This window comes from Micropterus salmoides, unplaced genomic scaffold, assembly GCF_014851395.1.
Source record: "Micropterus salmoides isolate LMB-PRFRI ecotype aquatic unplaced genomic scaffold, ASM1485139v1 Ms_hic_scaffold_12, whole genome shotgun sequence".
In the NCBI taxonomy this organism is placed as follows: Eukaryota; Metazoa; Chordata; class Actinopteri; order Centrarchiformes; family Centrarchidae; genus Micropterus; species Micropterus salmoides.
In genome coordinates this window covers 2,991,265-3,016,856 of record NW_024040263.1, presented here as the reverse complement: position 1 = coordinate 3,016,856, position 25,592 = coordinate 2,991,265, and the positions used below count along the sequence as shown (strand labels likewise).

The following is a 25,592-nucleotide window of genomic DNA, read 5'->3' as shown; positions in this document are numbered from 1 at the left end:
ACATTGTTCACATAATATTTTTATTCCAAAACCTTATAAAAATAAATAAAAGGAAGTTTGGCTAGAGGTCTATAATTACTGGGAAGCAATGGGTCAAGGGTTGTTTTTCTTTTAAAAAGTGGCTGAATAATCTTTAAACTAATCAGGGCCACAGCCATGGATACATTAAGAGAGATAATCACAATAGAGTGTATGTATGATCCTACACGGGCTGGACAGCTCATGCAAGTGGACATTAATGAGTTGGTTTATAATGGTGTAGGGGGGTCACCTATGCACTTATATTAATTATATTCAAGAATAAAGCTAATAATGTACCCTGGTAGTATTACACTAAGTCTCTCTCACTCTCACTCTCTCTCATAGATATAGATATATTTAGTCATGAGTACCAGAAGGCCACAATGCAGATGTCCAGGAAAGCTAGAAATACCTTGGGGTGCCAGGCTAATGGAAACCATGAGGAGGCAGCAAGGAAGTCCGCCACAGCCAGAGTAACACAGAGAGTAAGGCAGGTCCTGAAAAGTCAGCTGAATGGGAAGAACAAGATCTGAGCCATCAACACATACGCCCTTGCCAGTCATCAGATACCCCGCTGGTATAATAAACTGGCCAAAGGAGGAGAAAGAGACCACTGACATCAAGACAAGAAAGCTCCTCACAATGCATGGAGGGTTTCACCCCAAATCCAGCACCCTGAGACTGTACACCAAGCGTAGCGAGGGAGGCCGACAGCTAGTGAGTGTCAAGACCACTGTCCTGGATGAAACAACGAAGATCCAGGAGTACATCAGGAAGATGGCCCCCAAAGATGAAGGGCTTAGAGACTACCTCAGGCAGCAGAAACCCGAAGGTGAGGACAAGGAAGATGAAGAAGCTTCATTGAGGGACAAGCCGCTGCACTGCATGTACCACAGACAAATAGAAGAAGTGGCTGATATCAAGAAATCCTACCAGTGGCTGGAAAAGGCTGGACTGAAGGACAGCACAGAAGCACTAATCATAGCGGCACAAGAACAGGCACTCAGTACAAGATCAATAGAGGCTGGGGTCTACCACACCAGGCAGGACCCCAGGTGCAGACTGTGCAAGGATGCCCCTAAGACAGTACAGCACATAACAGTGGGGTGTAAGATGCAGGCAGGAATAACCAGGTAGCTGCCATAGTGTACAGGAACATCTGATAGGAGTATGGGCTGGATGTCCCAAAATGAAAGACACCTCCTAAGGTAGTTGAGAATGACTGAGCTAAGATCCTGTGGGACTTCAAGATCCAGACTGAAAAACTGGTGATGGCTAACCAACCAGACACCGTGTTGATCGACAAACAGCAGAAGAAGGCTGCAGTGATAGATGTGGCAATCCCAAGCGACAGCAACATCAAGAAGAAGGAACACGAGAAGCTTGAGAAATACCAAGGGCTGAAAGAGGAGCTAGAAAACATGTGGAAAGTAAGAGCAACAGTGGTGCCAGTGGTAATCGGAGCACTGGGGGCTGTGACCCCCAAAATTGGAGAGTGGCTACAGAAGATTCCATTCTTGTTTATAGGTGCTTTTGGAGTACCAGGGCAAATATCAAAACAAAAAAGTGAATCACTCTCAGTAAATGGCTAAAATCACTGCTCACAGACAGGTAGGACAGAGGCAGTGGTTCTCCTTTAATGCCAGATGGTTTGGTGTTACAGCTTAATTGGTACAAACTATGACCAAGAACATACTTTAAGTCTCTTCCGAACTTTAACTTGATTGTTACTTGATTGATTGTTACTTGATGTAACATACATAACTACATTATAACATGGTGTTTTCAGACCAAACGCGAAGCAAGCGTTCTGGGCAGTGGGTTTACATACAAAGTCAATGCAAAGACGCGTAGAGCTGTGATTTCCTGTCGGGCAACGCAAAGGAATTCGCATGACACTGAGTTGTGATAGCCTATCAATGTTGAGATTGTCCGTACGTCACCAATGGCTTCACAGCGCTGTGTGAAGAGGGCCAGGCAGAGCGGGCGATTCAAATCTGCTGGCTGGCAGAGAGCTGCTAAACTTGGGGGAGAGGAGCAGGGAGCTCCAGCTTTTGGACAAATAAACACCCGTAGTCGGACTGGATTATGCTCTAACAACTGCTCGGAGTAAACTGCTTTTATCAAATTAGCTTTTTACTTTGGTTTTTGGGATTACAACGTTGATTTATCTTCGCTCGAGCTGCTCAACAGCTAGATTCCGTGCACATCCGGTTCCAGTGTTGTTAACGTCGTTTGGCACTACTCCATATTTATCTAAAAAATGGACAAAACTGGACATTGCTGGGAGAAAAGAAGGTGAGGAGGTTGAACTGCGTGGTGAGTTCAGAAAACATGTGTAAGTTGCTGCTGGAAGAGGTGTTAGAGGGCCCTCTGGTCCTAATAGTAGGATCCCAATGCCCCAGTGCAGTGATGGGGACACTGTGCTGTAGGAGATGCTATCATTCTGATGAGACGTTAAACAGAGGTCCTGCCTCACTGTGGTCATTAAAGATCCCATGGCACTTGTCACAAAGAGTAAGGGGTTCCCCGGTGTCCTGGCAAAATTCCCAACCTGGCTTTCTCCATCTGGCCATCTAATCATCCCCCAGAGAAATTGGCTTAATGTTTCCCACCCTCTCCACCTCAAGCTGGTTAGTGGTGAGTGTTCTGGTGCAAAATGGTGGATGCCACACATTGGTGGTGGTTGAGATGAGTCCCCCCCACTTCACTCTGAAGTGCTTTGAGTTTCTATGATAAAGTGCTATATAAATGTAATGAATTCTTATTTATTATTACACTCTACGGTGTACAGTACAGGATTTTGCTCCATACAGAACTGGGTCAACCACAGTTCAATAACAAGACAGAGAAGAAACCAGTGAATGAAATATTCACTTTAAACATCATCCACAGTATAAAGATGATGGAGTCCAGTACTGGTGTGAAGCCAAGCCATAACTGGGACCTGATGGACCACAGCACCCTCCAGTGGCGATGCCACAAAAACTCACTGTCACCATTGTGGTCCCCATTTCCAGTGGCACACTGATTCACAGCTTCAGTATGTGTCCCATGCTAATAAGCTTTCTCTCTCATTTAAGTTCATTGTAATTAAGAGGGAGTTTGTTTTCACTGTAAAATACTGTAATATAAGACAATTTACTATATAGCTCATATCTGATATCAATACAAATCAGTTCTTCGGATAAAAATGCAGCCTGTTGTGTAAGAACAGTTACTTTTCACAATGTAGGCCTAATACTGATAATTTATCACTACTATGCTATCTTTTCAACATACAGTACATTGTCATTACTCAGAATGCAACAATAATAGGTTAATAAATTAGTGTTACATTGCCATCATTTTGTTTATATTTGATTTTGAAAATGTTAACGTTACGCTATATATATCTCTGGAATCCCTCTACAGTGGCCATATACTATCCATATTGCCCTCCAGGGTGTCCTTCCAACCAGTGGTGTAGTCTACGTGATACGCAGGTATACGCCGTCTCCCCACTAGGAAAGGTCAAAGATTTCCGTATACCCACTTAAAACAGCGAGATGATACGTAACAACATCGTTTCGTGACAACTTTCACACGTTCATTCATAAATTCACCCGGCAGTTAAGGGGAAAGTTAAGGGGAACCTACGTGAAAGTAAAATTATTTGCTGAGCCACAGATTCTCCCTTTTTTGCACCTCTTACTGCTGTGAAAGCTGTTGTGCATTTTAGGTAAAGCCTTAACGCTGTCTGAAACACTTTTTTAGATTTGAAAAAACTTTATTTTATTTGTGAAAATGACAAAAGGGTGATTTCACTGCTTTTTCTCCACATGCAGACCACATTGGACAAGGTCCAGATCCAAAACCACTATACCTACAGCTCTCAAATCTGGACTAGATTACTCCAAAGAGGCTAAAGTTTCAATCAAACATAGTTTCAGATTTGTGAAACATTTATTCAATTTGTGAAAATGCTTTAAAGGCCGATTTCACTGCTTTTTTTGCATGTAGACCACATTAGACTAGGGCCGGATCCAAACCCACTATACCTAGAGATCTCAAATCTGGACTAGATTGTCCCACATAGGCTAAAGTTTCAATGACACACAGTTTTTGATTTGGTAAACCTTTATTCTGCTTGTGAAAATGAAAAAAGGGTGATAGTTCAGTGCTTTTTTCACACTCAAGATAACACAAACAAAACAATGTAATTTTTTTTTATTAGTCGATCACCAATTTCTATACAGAAACTGCAATAAGGTTAGTGTAGTGATAAGGTTGCAATCTGCTGCAGTATATCTTAACTGGAAATTAAAGCGAGTTGCAATGATGAGTGTTAAAGCCACACTTTGCCACAGAGGAGAGCAAGCCACAGCTGAGGGGATTCTGCTCTCTTGTCACTGGAACTGATGTAGTACACTGATTTTTTTCTCTGTGGCCTTGTTGTCACAGAAAAGAAAGAGAGACTATAAATATTAAGAATTCCATTTATTTGATTTTATTATATTGTTCAGGCCATTGATGAAAACCAGCTTGACAGGATTATGAAATACCTCTCAGACTTTCTCGACAGCTGTGACACCCTCACTGCTAAAAGTCTGCACCACGGTGTGTTCTGACAGGTACATTCTCAATGTGATGCTGTCAGATGGTAGGTCTAATATTATATAGCCTATATTAACAGACTTTTTTTAAGCAAATAAATTACTTGGGCTAAAGTTCAAACATAGGTAAAAAATAAATAAATACTTTTCTAGTTAATTTGTTGCAACATAAAAACTGTGTTTACTTTGTAATTAAAAACATAAATATTCCTAAACAGTTATAGGATACATTAGATATGTTAGTATCATTATTTACACAAACTTGTCATAACTTTTATTCTCAATCTGTCACCAGCATTTAAAAGTAGAAAAGAACAGTGTATCACACAAGTTAACCATGGCAGGAATTACATGAATTTTGGTTTCACAAAAACTTTTTTCAGGTTTGTCCTGCTGGTACATGGCATACAGTACACTGAAAAAAACATTTATGCACTAATCTAGATTGTTTTCTATAGGGAGCAGAAAGCATCTAAAAATGGCAAAATGGTTCAAGGAATATGGAAATGTGGGGCAGAAGAAAAAATGGAGAGGACATAAAGACCGAAGGAAAGGCAGGGACAAACAGTAGCAAAAGACAAAGTAAACGGGAAAGGCACAGAGGACTGAAGGAAAGAAAATCCAGAAAAAAAGGAAAAGGGATAAGTAAAAATGAAGACTGCATGAACAGGGTGGGAGCTCTGCATTTCACTATGCTGGAACAGAAAAAAGATGAGATAGAAAGGAAGGAAAAAGCAAGGGAAAGTAAGGTAAGTACAATAGCTAGATATTTACAGAATGTACGAAGGACAGACAGAAAGACAGAAAGAAACTGAGACAGACATGGAGGTTTTGGTAGCACTTAAAGGGCTCCAATAAGGATCAATTTTGCAGGCAGGCGCGAGGTCAGGTGACTGGTTTCTCATATCGTAAGCTTATAAAAACGTTTATTAGTGCTAGCTTGCTCTACACAAACCTCGTTAATAAAACAATACTAAACCGATAGATTAAACAATCCACATGGTATATTTTTCATTCACTTTGATGAAGTCGAAGGTCTCCGCCTTCACCGCTGAATGCACGCGCGCTCCCGCGGCAGGTGAAACACTTTCTGACGGGGATAACGACCTTGGCACGACACCGGCAGCTGAATCGCCTGCCGCTCCGGGTGACACGGCTGCAAATGACTACAGTTTATACAAACTACAGAAAATGAGCCCGATGAGGCTGATGTTAACGTAACGTTACATGGTGAGTGAAAGTAGCAGATCATTAATGTTATAACGGAACTGTAACAGCACTGTTGGTATATTGAATTGCACCTAGAACTACTTAACTAACGTTAAAGTGGTGGATCAATGAATGCAGGATACTGTGTGTGTGTGTGTGTGTGTGTGTGTGTGTGTCTGTGTACAGTTAGTAGCAGTTCCTGGGTGCTTGCTCATTCATTTAAGCTGATACAGTAGCTACGTTTGACAATGGTTTTGGACGATAAGTGCGCTTGAGATGATGTGGACCACTTTTTGTGTCCTCACAAATAATATTATGTAATGAATGAGTTTTGGTGATAGAACTGCACATAGGCCTATATTCATTGTTATTACTGCTGAGCCTTAGCTTTTCATTATTGTTAATAGTTGCAACTTACACTCTTAAATGTGCATTGAAAATTGAAAAAACCTGTGCTCCAGGGACCAGATTCATGTAACATCTAAGGCTTCATGTAGCTCTTAACTGGCTGAGTTAGATGGTGATTAACACTAAACATTAGAAAATCAGTCTATTCTCCCACCTGCATAGGTGTCATTTACACTGGGGACGAGTGAAACATGTCCCCACCACTTTTTGAAAGCATTTGTTAAAAGTGTTCTGAAAAATAGCTTGCAACAAGAAATGTTAAATAAAAAATGTGAGTGATATGCAATGCAATGTAAATATAGAGAAAAAAGCAAAACAATTTACTGATTATTGCATTATATTCCATTATTTTTATATTCTGAATTGTCACCTGCCACCTGAATTTTGTGTTCCCCTTTATATAAATAAATTGGAGCAGAAAATGTCTCCAGAATGCAGGAAATTAAGTGTTTAAGATCAAAAGATGAGACGAGTTCAGAATTTCAGCTCTCATTTCCTGGTATTCACATCTAGATGTGTTAAACAACTTAGGACATATCACCCTTTGTATTAGACCACCCATTTTTCAAGTGAGCAAAAGTAAAGGAACAAATAATCTTAAAGTAAATAACATTTAATATTTGGTGGCATAACTCTTGCTTGCAATAACTGCCTCAAGCCTGCGACCCATCGACATCACCAAACTGTTGCCTTCTTCATTTGTGATGCTATTCCAGGCTTTTACCGCAGCTTCTTTCAGTTCTTGTTTGTTTCAGGGTGTTACTCCCTTCAGTCTCCTCTTAAGGAGGTGAAATGCAGCTCTGTTGGGTTAAGGTCAGGTGATTGACTTGGCCAGTCTGAAACCTTCCACTTTTTCCCCTGATGAAGTCCTTTGTTTTGTTGGCAGTTTGCTTTGGCTCATTGTCCTGCTGCATGATAAACTTCCTCCCCATTAGTTTCAATGCATTTCTCCATAACTTGGCAGACAAAGTGTTTCTGTCCACTTCTGAATTCATTCTGCTGCTACCATCATCAGTTACATCATTAATAAATATTAATGAGCCTGTTCCAGAAGCAGCCATGCACGCCCAAGCCATGACATCACCTCCACCATGCTTCACAGATGAGCTTGTATGCTTCGGATCAGAAGCAGTTCCTTTCTTTCTCCACACTTTGGCCTTTCCATCACTTTGCTAGAGATTAATCTTGGTCTCATCAATCCATAAGATTGCGTTCAAGGACTTTTGTGGCTCGTCTCTGTACTTCTTTGCAAAATTTCACTCTGGCCTTACGATTCTTCCTGCTGATGAGTGGTTTGCATCTTGTGGTGTGGCCTCTATATTTCTGCTCTGAGTCTTCTTCCAACAGTGGATTGTGATACCTTCACGCCTGCACTGTGGAGGTTGTTGGTGATGTCACTCAATGATGTTTTGGGGGTTTTCTTCACAGCTCTCACCATATGTCTGTCATCAACTACTGTTGTTTTCCTTGGCCGACCTGTTGGACGTCTGTTGCTCAGTACACCAGTAGTTTCTTTCTTTTTCAGGACGTTACAAATTGTTGTGCTTGCAATGTCCAATGTTTGTCCTTCGTTCTTTTCTCAGCTTGACAATGGCTTGCTTTTCTCCCATAGACAGCTCTCTGGTCTTCATGTTGGTTTATCCTCCTTAACAGGAAATGCAGTCTTTATAGGTTTGAACCAAGGATGAAAACTTAGACTAGTCATGCAGAGCTATTTAATGTTTGGACAATCAACCTAAAAGGCAACATCTGGGCAGCAAGAAACATCTGTCAGTCACATGTTCCAATAGTTTTGCTCACTTGAAAAATGGGTGGGTTCAAACAAAGGGTGGTATGTCCTGAGTTGTTTAACACATCTAGATGTGAATACCAGGAAATAGAAGCTGAAATTCTGAACTCTTGTCTCATCTTTTGATCCTAAACCCAAATGTCTTCAGGGAACAACAAAAACAAAGGAATTTGCCTTACCGTTCCAACACTTTTGGAGGGGACTGTATTTCCAACGATGAATATTTCTTTAAATAGTATTAATATATCTACTTTACTTATACGATTGGTGGGGTCTGGGAGTCCTCCCCCAGAAGATTTTGGGCATTAAACCCCAGTGTCTTCAGTCAACAACAAAAACAAAGGAATTTGCCTTACCGTTCCAACACTTTTGGAGGGGACTGTATTAGTGAGTGTAGTGGTGCTTATGGGACATCGCTCTGGGACGGGTGAGTATGAGGCTGGGAGGGAAAAATCACAGTATACTCACCACAAAAAAATAGACTACACCACTGCTTCCAACGTGATGCTGTACCAGGTTGCCCTACATGCTAGAATATCTGTTGGCTTACACCTGACTCTTAATGGTGAAAAAGTGAATAGTTCCCTGAGTATTTTTATTACAGAGTTACTAGTTAGACATGAATGCATCAAGAGTTTCTCAGGGCTGATGCTCCACCGCATGCCAGAGTTGCTAGCTAGTAGCTTTTTTCCCCCAGTCAGAGAGACCCAAAAACCCTAACCTTAACCATCCTAAACACCCGAGGCAACATGTAGGCTACTAGCTAATCAGAGGCAGAGTTGTCAAAAGTCTGTTGGGGGTAGAAAAATAAATGGTCAGCTTCTAACTTATTTCTAACTCCACACACCCAGATTCTTTTCATTTTCAAAGTTGTCTTCAGCCCCAAAAGCTCCACAAAAGGCCTTATATTATGTACTCCCTTAAACCTGTAAAAAGACTTTGTTGAGTGAAATTGGAGGGGGGGGGGTTCTCATTTAAATGCATTGTAATTTTGATTATCCAAACCATTTGTTTAAAACTATTTAAAATAAACTATGCTACATGACCTCAGTGTACTTGCATACGGATATGCTGAAAATGAGTTTTCTCTCTATTGGAGTTGACGCATTTCAGGTCAACTTCCTTTTCTCTCAGTGAAGCGCTCCTCTACATTCTCATCTGTCTTTGACTTTTATTGACTTTGCAGAACTGAAAGGTTGTTGAGGTTGGCTTCATGTGTATAAATAAATTGTTGAGTGTTTTTTCTAATACTGACATGGATAAACAACATTTTATACAGACCATATCAACAGTCTTCAAATCTTTGTCTTGTTATAGGAACGGTAGAATCAGTTACCATGTGGATAATATTTTTCTAATATATCCATGTAGGCAACAGTAGGCCTATATACAGTATGTTATTTATCTCACATAAGCCTATGTTATTTTGTTTTATTTTTTTGACACTAAACTTTTTGATATCTTGTTCCATTTATGAATTACATCAGACAAAACTCTTCACACATGAAAAACTTTAAACTCAAGTCATCACTGTGAAGAACAGTTGTAACAAGATGCTGCATTGCCCCGCCTCCAACATCTTTCCACTTCAGTGGATAGTCAAAACAGAAGTGGATTTAAGTGTGCGCCTTACTGTGGAGTTTATTCTCATCACCTTCAGGATTTATTGCCAGACTGTTTATTTTTGTTTAGAAGACTGGAATTCAAAATCATGTTTTTTTGTTTTGTACTTTTGTCTGTTTCTTTGGTGAGTTCTCTGCACAGGCCCCATGTGTCCGGTTGTGGTAAGTATTAGAGTTTGTTTTTTTTAACACGTTGGGTTTTTAAAGCAGGGTTCAAAGCAGCATACATTTATCAGTCATATGTAACAGTCAATAAATATGAATTCAGTATCTTAATTGATTATGGAACTCACAGCGGGACAGATCTCATTAGTGAATTAAATATGAAACTTCATTGATTGATTTGTCAACTGAAATTAGCAAAAATGTAGAATAAAAATATCAAACCATCAGGAATGTTGGTGCTGTGTGCACTCATTATTTTTGGTATTATATTTAGTAAGTATTTATTTTAATGTTATTCAGCTATTTTAGTTCTTTGTTTGAATGAAGGAAACACAATTGACCAAACACAAACAAGTAGGCCCACAGAGTCCACTGATGTTTCTGTTTCTTAAGGCAGAGAGTGAAAATTAGCAGTTCTTTGTCATCTGTTGATGGTGAGGGTGTTGACTAAAGTGTCACGCTCTGCGGGTTCAGGAAGAGTGAGTTACACACATGAAACACCTGGTTAAACAGACAATGAAGTGACTCACTGTTGCTGAAGGTTTCTTCAGACATGAAGAACACCAGAAACTGTAGTGAAATACCTGTGAGAAGTCTTGCAGTAGGTGATAGGCGCCAGCTGGAGTCTGTGATATTATTACAGGATCGGGTTTTGGTCATTACAAGCTCACATCAAAGAGTTCCATACTGGGCTTGCAGAGAAAGCTGCCTCCCGCAATTTATGAAAAGATACTGTATGTTGGCTGTGGTTTTCACTGCAGGTAAACTTCCCAATTTGGACAATAAATCATGATATAAATTAGATTAAATATGTTGATAAATAAATGAATGTGGTAAAAAGGAAACAAGGGAAAAATTATAGAAATACATATAAGGAAATCAATACAGGGGGGAAAATAATATTTATGTTGCCATGTCACTACACTACCCATTTATCAAGATATTTATTCTGTTTGGTCAAAGGTAGGCATATTTATTTATTTGTAATTAATAATGCATGTTTTTATTTTCTGTCACTTTCCGGCCCCAGACAAATTCTCTTACATTTGTGGGAAAATAAACCTGCATTATAGCATATATATATATGCTATAATGTGTATATATATATGCTATATATATATATAAATGGTCCATAACTGCCATCTGCTATTATAGTGGTGTTGCTCGCCAGTGTTGTGGCTCCCTGCCTGTAACTGTCTACATTGAGTAAACTTGCTGTTGAGCAAAGTACTGTTGCTAGTGAATATTTAATCATTTACAATCTAAAGCTAAGCTACTGTTTACAACCTTTATCTGCATCTGTCTCTCTACATCTCTCCCTCTTTTCCTCCACAGAGCCTCCACATAATGTGTCCATCAGCTTTGTTGATCACTCTGGGCCGATGTTGGAGGGTCATCAGTACACTCTGCAGTGTACAGTACTGGATGTTGCTCTTGTTGAAAACCTCACCGTGACCTTCTACAGAGGACAGATAGCACTGGGTCAACTGCAGTCCAACAACGCAGAGAAGACATCAGTGAATGAGACCTTCACTTTAAACATCACTCCCAGTAGTGAAGATGATGGAATGCAGTACTGGTGTGAAGCCGAGCTAGAACTGGGACCTGATGAACCACAGCACCCTTCAGTGGTGACGTCGCGAAACATCACCGCCACTGTCTACTGTGAGTCTGTCAACAAATTCAACCATGGCTGGGCAATGATATAACCATATTATTCCCCAACCTTTATTTGAATTTTATCATGATAATTTGATCATATTTGATTAATTTTTTCATATTTGAGCAAATTTTAATTTACTGTTTTTAATTTACTTTAACTGTTGTGCACTAAAAACATAAAAATACATAACAGTGAGTCCAACAGTAAAACAGGTTATTTGAATGTTGTATTATCAACATATTAGCTTCAGACAGCTATTTGCTAGCTATCAACAGCTTTAATAAAAACAAAAAACATGATGAAGAGCTCCAACAAGTGAATTTGCTGAGTTGTTTCTTTGGTTACAGATCTGACAAAATGGAGGATACAGAATGTTTAACTGAAAAATATGTTTCCTCAAGGAAATGACCCCTGCCAAGAAACACTGCCCCTGTAAAACCACAACTTCTTTTTACAATTTAGTTTTTTTGTTTTTGTACAGGTTAAACAAACAAATTATATATGGGCTATCTGTATACTTGTGTATAATGAGTTTTAAAGGTGTTAGTTGGCAAGTTTTAAATAATAAAAATCTTTGATAAAAGCCAGGCTAGCAAGTCTTTATTCAAAGCTAATCAAATTGTCTTGGGGCTCCAGCTTTATATTTAAAGGACAGACCTGAGAGTGGTATCAATCTTCTCATCTTACTCTATGCAAAAGAGTAAGAAAGCAAATAAGCATATTTCCCAAAATGTTCCTGCACTGTTCCTTAGTTCTTGTTTACATTTTGTGAAGAGTTTACATTTTACATGCCATTGTGTAGGCCTTAGCCTACATTTACCATATACAGTAGCCAAGAGATACAGTAGGCTATGTATTGTAACTGAAAAAACATTTTTTCTCCCCCTAACTGATTAAAAATAATACAGTGGACCAAGTATCAAAACCTTGCTGTCATACAAGACATAAACAAGCATATAACAGTGCACATTACTCAGGGAGACTTTCAAACAGTATACTTTCTCATCCTTACATTAGTCGACCACTTATTTACTTATTTGCCTTTGGCTTTAATGAAACATGTAGTTATTCTTAATTTATACACCACAGATAAACCTCAGCTAGATCATCCATCATATCCAGATCCAATCACCGTCCCATCAGGACACCGTCTACAATTGACCTGCTTGGCCGCGGGAAACCCCAGCCCCTCGTATGCCTGGACTCGCCCAGCTAGACTTTTCTCCTTCGAAGGCAGCGTTCTCACTATCAACTCTGTTGCTTTTGAGGATGAAGGGCAGTACATCTGTTCTGTCAACAACAGCGTAGGGACTATCACTGTGTCATTTAATGTGGATGTCAAGGGTAATGCATACAAATTCATAGTCATGATCATGGCAGTAGGAGTTGTGCTGGTTATCATCATCACCATTGTCCTCTTCATCGTCTTCAACTTTTTATTAAGGCACAGCATGTATTTATAATTACGTTTCAAAATGGCACAATGAAATCAGTTTTCAGCGTAGACTGATAGAAGACAGCCTGCTGTGGTACTACTTACTTTTCACAATATAATTTTCTGATATTTTATCAGTAGAGTGTGTTGACTGTAATCTCCCAAGTGAGAAGTGTTTAAAATGATAATTTCTGCCTCTCTATCTTTCTTTAATCAGAACCAGGGCTGTGCCTACCATTGAGGACACTGTGGAAACTGTAGTATTGTAGTATTAATAGCAGTAGTGGAGTTGGTGTACTTAAATTTGACTGTTTATTTACCTGTTTTCCAAACTGCTTAATGTAAAGGATACATGTTAAATGCTTTGCTTTGCTTAAATAAAATATAGTTTAAAGAAATAAACTTAAATGATTATGATAATTTAAATGAGGAAATTTATGACCAAAGAATAAGTAAACACAGCTTAACAATCTGTCTAAGCATTCAGTACCAACTTGACACTTTTCAATAGATGCACCAGATGTATTTTCCACTGGTACTCAGAATGTATTGAATGTATTATAGAATGTATTGAGATTCAATTTACATTGTTAAAAAGTACTCTGACTTTTTCCACCATAATTTTATTCCTGTGGAGAAGGCTTACAAACACAGTTTAGGCCTCATATTAGGAAAGAAAATAATGTGCAGTAATCTAAATTACAGCTTTGAAAAAATGCAAGTATTGGAGGGACTCCTAAGTATTTCTAAAATCCTGGCAGTGGTCCTGCTCAGAACATACTGTAGTGATAGTGATAGATAAGTAACAATATATTAGGCTATATTTTATTAAAAGTTAAATAAACAAAAAGGAGGGAAAACACTGTCAATAAGTATTATGTCACTGTCATATTTGTTTTTCCTGTCTTTGTTTTTTATTCAGTTAAAAAATATTTTCATTATTCCTGTAAATCATTCGTTATTCGGAATAAAAGTGAAATTAATAACTTCTCTTGAGTCAATATTACAATCAAAGCCTAATTAGTGTGCAGTTACATAATATTCCAAATCTATTTACTCTCATTGAAAAGTTGAATAATTCCCATCTCTGAACAGGACAAACTTGATTTTGCTCTTGTACCAAAGTTTTTAGGGATTACCTCACTGTGTAGTTGGGTGTTTAACTGTGTGGTGTTGGGCAGTGTACTGTTTTCCTTTTGTCCCTGAAGGTACAGCGCCCGTAAGCCAGATTGGGAGCACCTGGGCCAGACGCTGTGGGAAGATAAATATTCCGGCCCTTTGCTCTCGAGCTGTCCCTCTGATCTGGTCCCGCAGCAGCAGCAGCAGCAGAATTATTATTCCTTTGTTTTGTTACATTATGTTTGTTACCACTCCTCAACACCCAAGCTCCGTACTTGTCACTCATCCACATCTACACCACTGATTTCACTGACTAACACACTCTACATCGTTGATTATTAGTTTAGTTATATAAGTTGTTACAATAAATATGTTTATTGTTGGCAATCCTCCGTGTCCTCTCTGTATTTGTCATGGCCTTTGAGTTGGGTTATGACATCACTTACTATATAATTTACAGCATTTAGGGCTTCCTTTTATTTTTACTAATTACATTATTTATACCATGCTGTGGCACAGTTTTGATGGTTCCTCCCCAAAGCAGCAGGTAGCAGTCAGTATTGCTGTCTACCACATTGTCTTAATTCAGACTACCACTGGGAGGCGCCACAGTCAGTATATTTATGTAAGTAATTATTTGACTTTGAACAGTAATAAAATATTATGACATTTTTTTAATAAAACATTAATTTCCTCTATACTGTTTTAAATTTTAAACATTTGTAACAAAACAATATGATAGATTATAATCACAGGTAAAGTTATCAACAGGGATATTTTTTTTCTGGTCTCTTGTACTGATGTGTTACCTAAAATTACTTGATGTTGAAGCACTGAGCTGATCTCAAAAGCAGCAATGAGAATTGGTAGGTTCAATATACTCACGATGCAAATTAAATTAATAATGTAACCAGGTAGACCTGACTAGGGGACTTTAATGTCATTCATTGTTTATTACTTTTTAAAAGCCATGTAAAGAAAAGTGCTGTCAGGAAAGGAAGATGTGAGACCTTAAGTTTTAGTTGGCTTTAAGAATACAAGAAACATCAATACCTGGTGATGCAGGCTGATAATGGATCTACAGTGTGAGACAGTAAAAATCATCCACATATTCCCTTAAAACTGATTTTATGAGTTTAAGATGCAGCTTCTTTGACTAAACTATGACCCTACTGAATACATGTGACAGTACCCACATTGCTGTCATCGCTGATTTATATTTATGTGGTGGTTCAGCTGAAATTCATTCCTGTTTCCTGTCCAGGTCACACTGTGCTGTAACCCTGAAAGCCCCCCCCCCCCCTCTAGCACTTGAACGTCACCCAAGGTCAACTTCTTCTGAATAAACTTTAGCTGGCTACATTTACTTCTTATTTCACTTCTGTTATTTTGCAGAGCTGGAAAACATGTTCTAAATACGTCATGGCATGGTGTGAACAAAGAGCTCAAGTGCGTCACCTCATACTTCAGTGTAATTCTATCTAAAAACATCCATCAACACTGTTATTTTGCTTTGAGGCCTAAATTGAAAGTCAGTTTGTCAATACAAACCTAATAATTTAATTTTAATAATGGTAAAATGGAAAAGATAATTTGCCAATATCTAAAATATGTAAAGATAACCAAAGACAATTCTTGATAATAATTTGTTAACATGTGACTCCTAGTTTATATTTCGCATGAATCCGGGGGAGATAACGAAGGCAAGTATAAAGCCAGGTCCTGTTCAGCCTGTTGCTGTTTATGTTAAGTGTCAAACTGTTATAGCTCACTGTCTCCTGCTCAGACTATATCTTTACTGCCTCACCTTGACCCAAAGAACAAGTTCTTAATAAACAAGTAGAGGCTTAGTAAGGCCGATAAGTAATTAAATAACATACACTGAGATTAACCACTGACTTTTGACCTGTGTGGATAGCAACTGCCTGTTGAGCCAGCCAACCGGCTGAGGTAGACTTAATTAGGGTAAGGTAAGGTAAAATGCTGATAAAATGCTCCTTGATTTGGTAACCTCTTTCTGTTTTTGTGTATTTATGTGTTTTAATTTGCACTAGTGTCATTTTGTTGTTAAGAATCTGTTGGAGAATTTAATGTTTATTTACACTATGTTTTATGTCTGTCTTTTAACATCTTGGGACCACTTTAGAAATGTGAAGGAACAGTTTAACATTTTGGGATATACACTTTCACAGCCAGCCTGGCTCTGTCCAAAGGTAAGCAAGTACAGTATGTCAACCAGCACGTCCAAAATGTTACTAACTAACAGGTTATATAATTTGTTTATTACATAAAAAAACCAAAATGTAAAAACTACACTAAAAATGAAGCAACAGCCAGCAGCAGGTAAACATAGCTTAGCATAAAACAAAATCAACCTACCAGCACCTATAAAGCTCACTCACTATTTAAATCTCTTTTGTTTATAGAAACTGAAGTGGAAAAATAACACACTGCGGTTTCAATGAGTGGCCATATGCCAACTACTCATTTACCCATTTTGACACAGCATTTCAATGGACTAAACCAGTGGTTCTCAAACTGGGGGAGTGGCACCACAGGGGGATATGGGTTTTAAGCAGACCTAAAGTTACATGAATGTAGCTGATGTGGTGGCATAAACAAAAAATGCTCTGATACAATCAAGGCTAACCTGAATCTCTTGTTTTATTTAAGTCTGAAATGAAATGAAAATGAAATCCCCTTTTTCTGGAAACAGGGGGCTTGAACTTTTTTCAGGTTCTAAAGGGGGACGAAACAGAAAAAGTTTGAACGACTGGACTAAACAAAGAGAACCAAGATATAATGTAGCCTATTAATGAGAGAGGACTTTGTTATGGTTAGACAAAACAGGCTAGCTGTTTCCATCTGTGGCGAGAGTAGTATTCTCTCCACTTAAGAAGCCAGCAAATAAGCATTTTATAAAGAGGTAATTTGAAGAAAGTGATTCTGGTAAGGGTTTGGTTTAGATAGTATCCTTTCACTGACATATCACAATTCACTGATGGCTTTCTGCAGCAGTTATGTAGCTGATTCAACTGGGCTGACAGCCAAGCTCCATTAAAATATCTGCCTCTGATATAGTCCTGGATTCCTCAAGCTGGAGGGGGATGGGAGCAGAGGAGAGGAAAAACACAAAATAACTAGGCGCCAATGAGGAATTGGGGAGTGAAAACGGGTGGAAATCCAGAATTTGTGCTGTATAAAGGGAGGATATGAGAAGGGGAAAATGTGACTAAAAGTTCTTCAAGCTCAGGATATGAAAGCAAATTAATGAGCATACCGTTTTCCTACTAAAGGGGGGAAGGGCTCTCAGGAAGGAGATGAGATGAGTCTGCTGCCAGACCACTAAAATCCCTCCAACATGCGTGTCCACCAAAAAAACTGCCATACTTTCAGCTCTGTTGCTTGTGTGTAGACTACTCCTTCAGATAGTAGGTTATGTGTAGGCCTATAGCTATTTTACCGCGTGTGAACCTGAAGTTCTGTGCGTTTGAAAACTGACTCCGGATCAGTCATCGTCTGCTGACAGTACCATGCTGGGATTTCCCAAAAGCTCCAGTGCATCGGGAAATCCGCCCTGGTTGCTAGTTTCAATTTCACTTCCTTTCTAATAACACCATGGCGATACGCATTTAGCATAGAGACGTCCCTTTTCTAGAGAAAATAATAAAGGGAGGACTTTTGGAGTTTTTTTACTTTCAATTTCAGTCGCACTCTCAGGACTCGTTTTGTATTACCGGACTGCTCGCTTGCTCACAAGCCCTACTGGAAATCATGTTTTTCTGTTACATATTTTTGTTTGTTCCTTTGCTGACTTTTCTGCACGACGTCCGTGTTTTCAGTTGCAGTAAGTTTTCCTTATGTGCTATGGACTGAAATGTGATTTTATAGGCCGCCTTTGAAAGCTGTTTAAGCTCCCTATAGATCAAGCTTTTATCATTAGAGGTGCGCTTTATGGACAGGCCATCAAATGCAGCTTAGTGTTTTGCTGAGGTTTTATTTTATTTTGTCTTTTATGTTCTCAGGACTTGTACTTTAGCAGATGGAGTAGTAGCCTACATAAAAAAAACAAATGAAATAAATCTCCTCTTGTCATATGGGCTCTATTCTTTTAATTTTGAATTGTTTGTTAACCAAAAATATCCTAATATTTATTTTAGTATTGTTTACAATATAGTGTAAGTTATAATGTGTTTTAAACATTTGTTTTTTAGTGTATATATAGGCTAGTTAGTGTTCTAATGTACAAACCATCTTTCTTTTTTCCCATTCTGAATATTGTACTTAACATTGTAAAAGTTGCACAACATGCTATGGCAGTACTCTAGGCTACATAATTATGGTCATGCCCATAAAGCAAATCTGAATTTTGAGCAGCTTTCATTACCTAAGTATTCACAATGTGGATCACTTACCCATTCCCAGTAGCCTATGTCAGTTGTAAAAGTTAAAATGTGAAATTCATAAATTGATTCATTAAGCTTACAATTGACTAACAATTGCTATGTCAGAGGTTGCACACCTCTGGAGCAACTAGGGGTTCAGTGTCTTGCTCAGGGACACATTGGTGTCTCAGTGCGTTTGAATCGGAGTCTCTCACACCAAAGTCATGTGTCTTATTTACTGCGCTATCACCGCCAATTCAGAATCTTAAAATAGCCTACAGTTTGAATTGTTGAAATCATAGTAGAATAGCCATAGACATTGGTATTAAATAAGTTAATCTATAACCTTATTGATCAGTGATGGACTAGAAATGCAACCAACATGACTATAGAAACATAACTACATACTGTGAAGGTATTTTTGGGTAGTAAAAAGGGTGGGTGTGGATGCTCAAAATAACATGAAAGCAGGAGACTGCTAATGTTATGTTTACAGACAGTTGCCTGGCAACATACCACTCCAGTAATTAAGAAAGAACTAGCTATTATAACTTTAAATGAATAAAAACACTGTTTTAAGAGACAGTATAGAACTTTTGGTTTCTTGAATGACATTGTGTGTTAAACTACAATTTTAGATGCTGTAATGGTCTGATTGATTGCTAACTGTACACTGAGCTGTAAAATCACAACCATCAATGTCTGTGTTACAGATTACAGCTGTGCAGATAAACCTGTGTTCACTCCATCCAGACTGGTAGTGAAGTATGGTGACCCAACCTCTGCCAACTGCTCTGTATGTCAGGACTGCCTCAACAAAACCTTTGGTTTGGAAAAATCTTTAGGAGAGATATCAGATAAAACCAAAACCCCGATTTTATGGACGGTTGACAGAATGAGTGAATGGGACATAACTCCCATCTGCTATTATTCTTTTAATAATAGCCCGTGTTGTAGCAAACTGCCTGTAACTGTCTACAGTAAGTAAACTTGCTGTTGAGCAAAGTACTGTCGCTAGTGATTATTTAATAATTTATAATCTAAAGCTAAGCTACTGTTTACAACCTTTATCTGCATCTGTCTCTCTACATCTGTCTCTCTCTTTTTCTCCACAGAGCCTCCACATAATGTGGCCATCAGCTTTGTTGATCACTCTGGGCCGATGTTGGAGGGTCATCAGTACACTCTGCAGTGTACAGTACAGGATGTTGCTCCTGTTAAAGACCTCACTGTGACCTTCTACAAAGGACACACAGCACTGGGTCAACTGCAGTCCAACAACACAGAGAAGAAACCAGTGAATGAGACCTTCACTTTAAACATCATCCCCAGTAACAAGGATGATGGAGTCCAGTACTGGTGTGAAGCCAAGCTAGAACTGGGACCTGAAGGACCACGGCGCCCTCCAGTGGTGATGTCACAAAACATCACTGCAACTGTCTACTGTGAGTCTAACAACAATATTGACAGAAGTTGACACCCTTGTTTATCAAGTTGGCCTCTTTTGCAGTGATTGAAGAAGTATTTTGATCTGTTACTTAAATCTGCTCTAATCAATATTTTTACATTAACAATGGATTTCATGACCATGGTTATATGAAAGGGTTCTGCAGTTTCCCACATCTTGACAGACCTTTATAGTGTCTAATTATCTTGGTTTTACTTCTTTTGTTGACTCTCATAGCTTTTATCAGCGTTGATTTGAAAAAAAAGCTCTACAAACCCACTTTACGCTACATGCCCAGCACCAAACATCAGAAAAAGTTAACGACTAGGGTGAATAAAGTGGAGCAATTTCCAGCTAAAGACCCAAATATTTCCTTTGGTTTGTGGAGACCACCACTTTGGTTCAGGCTGAATCACAACAACTATTGGATGGACTGGCATGAAATTTTCTACAGACATACATGGTCCCCAAAAGAAGAAGCCTAGGCTTTGTGATCTACTGACTTTTCTTTTAGCAACACCGTGAGGTTGATATTTGTGGTTTTGAGTGAAATGTCTTAACAACACTGTTGAATGGATTGTTATGAAATTTAGCATTTATTACGCTGGCAGGATGAATGGTGTCTAATTCCCATCAGCCACAGCTCTATTTGTGTTTAGAGTTAATAAACAGACGTTAGTGTATTAGACTAAGATGTTTTTTTTCACTCTGAGCATATTCATGTTAACATTTAGCTCAAAGCCCCATTTTGCCTAAACACAGTCTACTAACATCTCTGAACACAGTGAGACTCATAACATTAAGGCTTAAGGCTTAATTCTCCCAGTTCATTACAGTATCTAATATAGTGTGATAATCTTATGTCTTGTCCATGAAACATCAGTCTGCAAAGTAACTGATCCTTTAAATAAAAGGCAATGGATTAAAAGGTCAAACATTTCTCTAAAATGTTTTGGAGTAGAAGTTGGAAACTGAAAGTGAAATACAACAGGCTATTAGGGACAGTACTGTGTTGAAAGTAGGTACTCTCCACCTCTGCTTTGTTATATCTGCATCAATGATTAAATATGTCCCATTTTGCTGTAATGATGTGTTTTACTTCTTCCTCACTCAGATAAGCCTCATTTAGAGGAGTCATTACTTCCAAAACGGATTATTATCTCAGAAGGAGACCTTCTACAACTGAACTGCTCGGCTTTGGGAAACCCCAGCCCCTCATACAGCTGGACGCTCCCATCAGATAGCCCTCCCCCCTCCAGTGATGGCGTTCTCACTATCAAATCTGTTGCTGTTGAGCATGAAGGGCAGTACATCTGTTCTGTCGGGAACAACGTGGGGACTATCACTGTGAACTATACGGTGGAAGTCCAAGGTGAGTTTTAAGTTTTGTCATGTCCACTTTTCAGGGTTAGATTGATTGAAAGTGAGACACTAAAAAACAACTGCAATATTGCTTTAAGTATAGCTTCCTCACAGCAGCATTCACACAACTCAATACATGTGACACCAGGAAGGAAGTTCATTGTGACTGTATTGGTATTTGGTGGTCTGACGTATAATATTCTTTGTTCCTTTTTTCTTTACCCACGCCCCTGACCCAACTCTCTGCAGTCAGCTACACCATGGTCATTATATTAGGGGTAATAATAGGTGCTGTTGTGGTTGCCGTCTTGTTGGGAATGTTTTACCACCATTACTACAGACACAATCGAATGGGAAAGTACAACCTGAAGGACGTTCTCCGTTTATCCACACGACACTCTGCCTTGCCCACTGTAGAGTAAGCCTGCGGGAAATGTGTATGGAAAGCCAAGTAAAGTGTCTGTCTCTCTGTCTCTCAATATTTTTTATTTTAATATGCAGTGGTGTGACACATGATGGGTTTTCGTATAGTTATGCAGCGGTGGGAAAGCAAAGTTTAAGCCACCTTGTAAAAAGTGAAGTGGGCCCCTTTAGTTTTATCATTGTGCTTTTGTGGTGCATCTTTACAAATGTGTAATTAATCAGATTACCACAAAATAATTGCCACAAAGACACCTGAGGTCCTCCTTTGTAATCTAGCTTTGAGTAGTTTAAAGCCCTGTTTGTTTTTGTCTTCATGGGCACCGACGTAGAAAAATATAGAATATCACCAGCCTTATCCTGAAACTAGTGCACAGCCTTGAGTTTGGTACATACCAAGAGCGCCAAAAGAGGGTGATTGTATTGCCAATGTTTTTCAGTGTTTTATTGTCACTTACTGTTACAGAAATTAATGTGTATTCTTATAAATAAAAGGACACACATATGTAAATGTAAAATATAGATGTTTCATGTAAGTTGTAAGACCAGCTGCAAAACTGAAACCAATTGTGTTCCAAATCCAGCTGCAGCAGTATGCTGCATTAAAGGTTATTGATTATTGATACTGCACGTAGAATGCTGGCAGATTTTTAGTTCTATAAGTATTTTTATTATTTTATATTTTGTATATCTTGTCTATTTCATAGTTTAATATTTATATAGATTTACTTTATTAATAAGTAATAAGACAACAGAGCTTATTCCTTGTATTTGTAAACCTACTCGGCTATAAAGCGGATTCTGATTGGAGCACTGCATTTCTACTAAATGAAAGTGTTTTCATGTAAATTGATATATGTGACACTGAAGAGTGAAAGTAGCTTATAAAGAAGTGTACATTTATGTAATAATTGTCTGACTTTCTTTGCAATTAGTTTGGCTAAATAGTAAATTCTATTTTGGATGTGTTACTGCAAAAGACTTTATTACTTTAAAGAGGTGCTATAAATGGAGCTTAAGCGTTGAGGTTAAAATTCTCACTTTGAACTTCACAGCTGTGTGTTAAACCAGTGAAAGCTTGAACCTGGCCTTGTTGTAACCCACAGCTACTGATTGAAGCAACAGATGCCATGCATGTGCGTCTATTCATTGTGTACATCTGTGTGTATGTGTGTGTGTGCTAGTTGAGTGACACTGAAAAAGAGGAATTCATACTAGCAAAAACTGTATAATGAGGAGCTGCAAACTCGAACTTCAACAAGGAAATATAAACTATTATTTTTCCAAATGTGAATAAATAATAACACTTTGTACATACAATAAGATGCGTCCATGTCTCTTTCATTGATATTTTATTGCATTTTAAAGTAGTTTCAAATACATGGTACTAACTGTCATGATCTTGGGTTTGAGTGTGGTGTTTTTCTGTTATTTTATTATTGTCCGTTTCTGCGCTACTCGTTGCCTCTTCTTGTTTAGGTTTTGTAGTTGATCGTTGCTTCCTTGTTCTCTGTTGTAATTAGTTACATGTATCCTTGTGCATTGTCTGTAGCTTTACATCCTGTTTTATTTTGTAATTTTGGTGTTTGGTGTTTTTGTCTTGCTTTGTTCCCTGTCTGCCTGTGTTCTGCTTTTGGATTTTCCTCTGTTTGGACTTTGCCTTGTGCTCCACTGTAAGACTGTTTTGTTGATTCAATAAATCCCTTCTCTGAACTGCATCCTCCTCACAACTGTCTGCCATTTGGGTCCACACCTCAGTTTGCTGCTACTGCACTCATCCAACTCTGACACTATCCACTAAAATAAATCAAACGGAGCCAGTGTTGTTCCTAATGTTAACCCTTTAATGCCGATTGTTGCGAATTCGCATCACACCTCGTCCTTTCAGACTGCAGCTGTGATAGCGTATGTATCCCCCAATGCCTGTTTATGCATATTCTATATACGTACCTGGGAATCTTGTGCAAGCACTGGTTTCTCATTTATGCCTGTTGTCGCTAATTTGCATAATTCCTACATCATACGTGAATTTATATCTTTTCTATGTTCTATAGACAAATGAACAATTTCCACTTAATTTAGCATCAGCTTGAAAGAAAATTAAAAAAGAATTTGAATTTTTTTTAATTGTAAATAAATGTAGGCGTCAAGTGGTTAAATTAAAGTATTAGACTCATAGATTGGCCTTAGATTCCAGTTGTCTAATGTAAACTGGTCAGACATGTTTTGATATGACAAGTTTTACAGTGTGACAAAATGGAAAATTCAAAAATCCCCAAAAGTATGAAGCAACTGGAGGAAATAATTGGAGAGTTCCTGTTTATGAGAAACTTAATGCTTTCAGAACTCTTGAGGTTTTTGATGTTGGAGGCTTTTACGGGAAACTCCACTACAAATGTATCTGTCTATTTTAGGCTGGACCAATGACTGAATACATGCCAGAAACATTTTCCTCCTACTCTTTTCCTCCTCTCCTTTATACTTAACCTCTGACCAGGACAAAACTTGGGGGAGATAAGAAGAGGAAAGAGGATGACATGAGAAATGTATTCTTTTTCTTTAATATTTTATCTGCACTGTTATCCAAATAGTGTTCATGTAGGCTATATGATATGTCTATCACAGCATTTATGTATGGGTTTCTCATTAGGGATTACTTTTCCCTAAATTAATTTGATTCTTGTGAGACTGGAATTAAAGCAGGTCCATCATTCATGTCCTAGTCCCCGTACAGTCATGTGTATAAATCCTAAAACTGAAAAGGAAGGAGAGCTTCCATTATTTGTAAGCTTTCAATAATGTGGGACTGCTGACAGTGTGATCACGAGCCCCAAAAACTGAAAACACTTCCAGAGGAAACATCTGTGCATTCCAGTGGACTCTTGCTCAGTGCCTCCCTTTTTATGAAGTCTTGTTTATCCATTGTTTCAAGAAAACAGTTATTTTCTGGCCTATTTAAAAAAAAATTCTGATTAATTATGGGGATACTATTTACAAGTTTACATCATTGACTACCTTGTCCAAACTTCACACCCTGTATCACTCCACTCTGATCTAGCTTCAGGACCGATCCTTTCACCTTAACGGAAGGTCATCCCTTACTTTGCCTAGGTCATCCCTTACTCACACCCTGGAAGCAAGGCCACCCAGGCCAGGCCAGAAGCCCGCCATCCCAAACCCCCCACGCCCCTCCCTCACCCAGCAGCGAAGCACCCAGCCCCTAGGACCCACCTAGGGGTGGGAATCTCCCGGCTCCCCGCGACCCGACCACGATCCAAAGGGCCGCGACACGACCACAAAACAACCATTGACGCACCCCAACGCACAATCCTCCCCCACACAGGGTCACACCGAATCAGAGCACCATAATCCAAAAGAAACACCCCCCAACCAGCTCAAAAGGACCAGCCCGCACCCCCAACCCACCCCATCAACCCCCTCTCTACAGTCCCCCGCCTCTCTAAGAGCCAGCCGCCAAACCCCTCAGAAAACCGAAATACAATTGTCAGGATGCACACAGGACAGAGCTGCACACCAGCCCAGTCCAGGCCCACATCTGACACCCCCAACCCCCGACAAGTACGCAAGCCAATCACGATATACAGGTGCTGTTTATTTATTTCAGTAATTCCATTCAAAAAGTGAAACTTGTATAATGTATACATTCATTCCACACAGACTGATATATTTCAAGTGTTCATTCCTTTTAATTTTGATGATTATAACTGACAATGAAAACCCCAAAATCAGTGTCTCAGAAAATTAGAATATTGTGAAAAGGTTCAATATTGAAGACACCTGGTGCCACACTCTAATCAGCTAATTAACTCAAAACACCTACAAAGGCCTTTAAATGGTCTCTCAGTCTGTAGGCTACACAATCATGGGGAAGACTGCTGACTTGACAGCTGTCCAAAAGACGACCATTGACATCTTGCACAAGGAGGGCAAG

General features: G+C 38.9%; 2 protein-coding genes across 5 annotated transcripts in view; both read left to right on the top strand.

Moving 5' to 3' along the window:
• The window catches only part of LOC119898681 (immunoglobulin superfamily member 10-like), a 47,995-nt gene extending 24,637 nt beyond the window's left edge, over positions 1–23,358 (top strand). Inside the window, exons 1-5 of one of the 2 annotated variants that reach the window (XM_038712864.1) lie at positions 17,368–17,873; positions 19,125–19,391; positions 19,527–19,856; positions 20,973–21,230; positions 21,470–23,358. In XM_038712864.1, coding sequence (XP_038568792.1) covers positions 17,801–17,873; positions 19,125–19,391; positions 19,527–19,856; positions 20,973–21,230; positions 21,470–21,642 — 1,101 coding nt within the window. In that variant the 5' untranslated portion in view covers positions 17,368–17,800 and the 3' untranslated portion in view covers positions 21,643–23,358. Of the gene's footprint in view, positions 1–17,367; positions 17,874–19,124; positions 19,392–19,526; positions 19,857–20,972; positions 21,231–21,469 lie in introns of those variants that run through there. The other variant, XM_038712865.1, reaches the window with a different exon arrangement.
• On the top strand, positions 5,729–13,309 carry LOC119898683 (vascular cell adhesion protein 1-like). 3 transcript variants are annotated; one of them, XM_038712870.1, is made up of 3 exons: positions 5,729–5,846; positions 11,145–11,474; positions 12,562–13,309. In XM_038712870.1, exons 2-3 carry the CDS (start codon positions 11,192–11,194, stop codon positions 12,933–12,935), a joined length of 657 nt encoding a protein of 218 aa, XP_038568798.1. In that variant the 5' UTR covers positions 5,729–5,846; positions 11,145–11,191; the 3' UTR covers positions 12,936–13,309. The 3 variants fall into 3 exon arrangements, with proteins under 3 accessions (XP_038568798.1, XP_038568797.1, XP_038568799.1); XM_038712869.1 differs by lacking the exon at positions 5,729–5,846 and adding an exon at positions 9,683–9,806; XM_038712871.1 differs by lacking the exons at positions 5,729–5,846; positions 12,562–13,309 and adding exons at positions 9,683–9,806; positions 11,820–12,050.
• Positions 23,359–25,592: the final 2,234 nt, after the last annotated feature.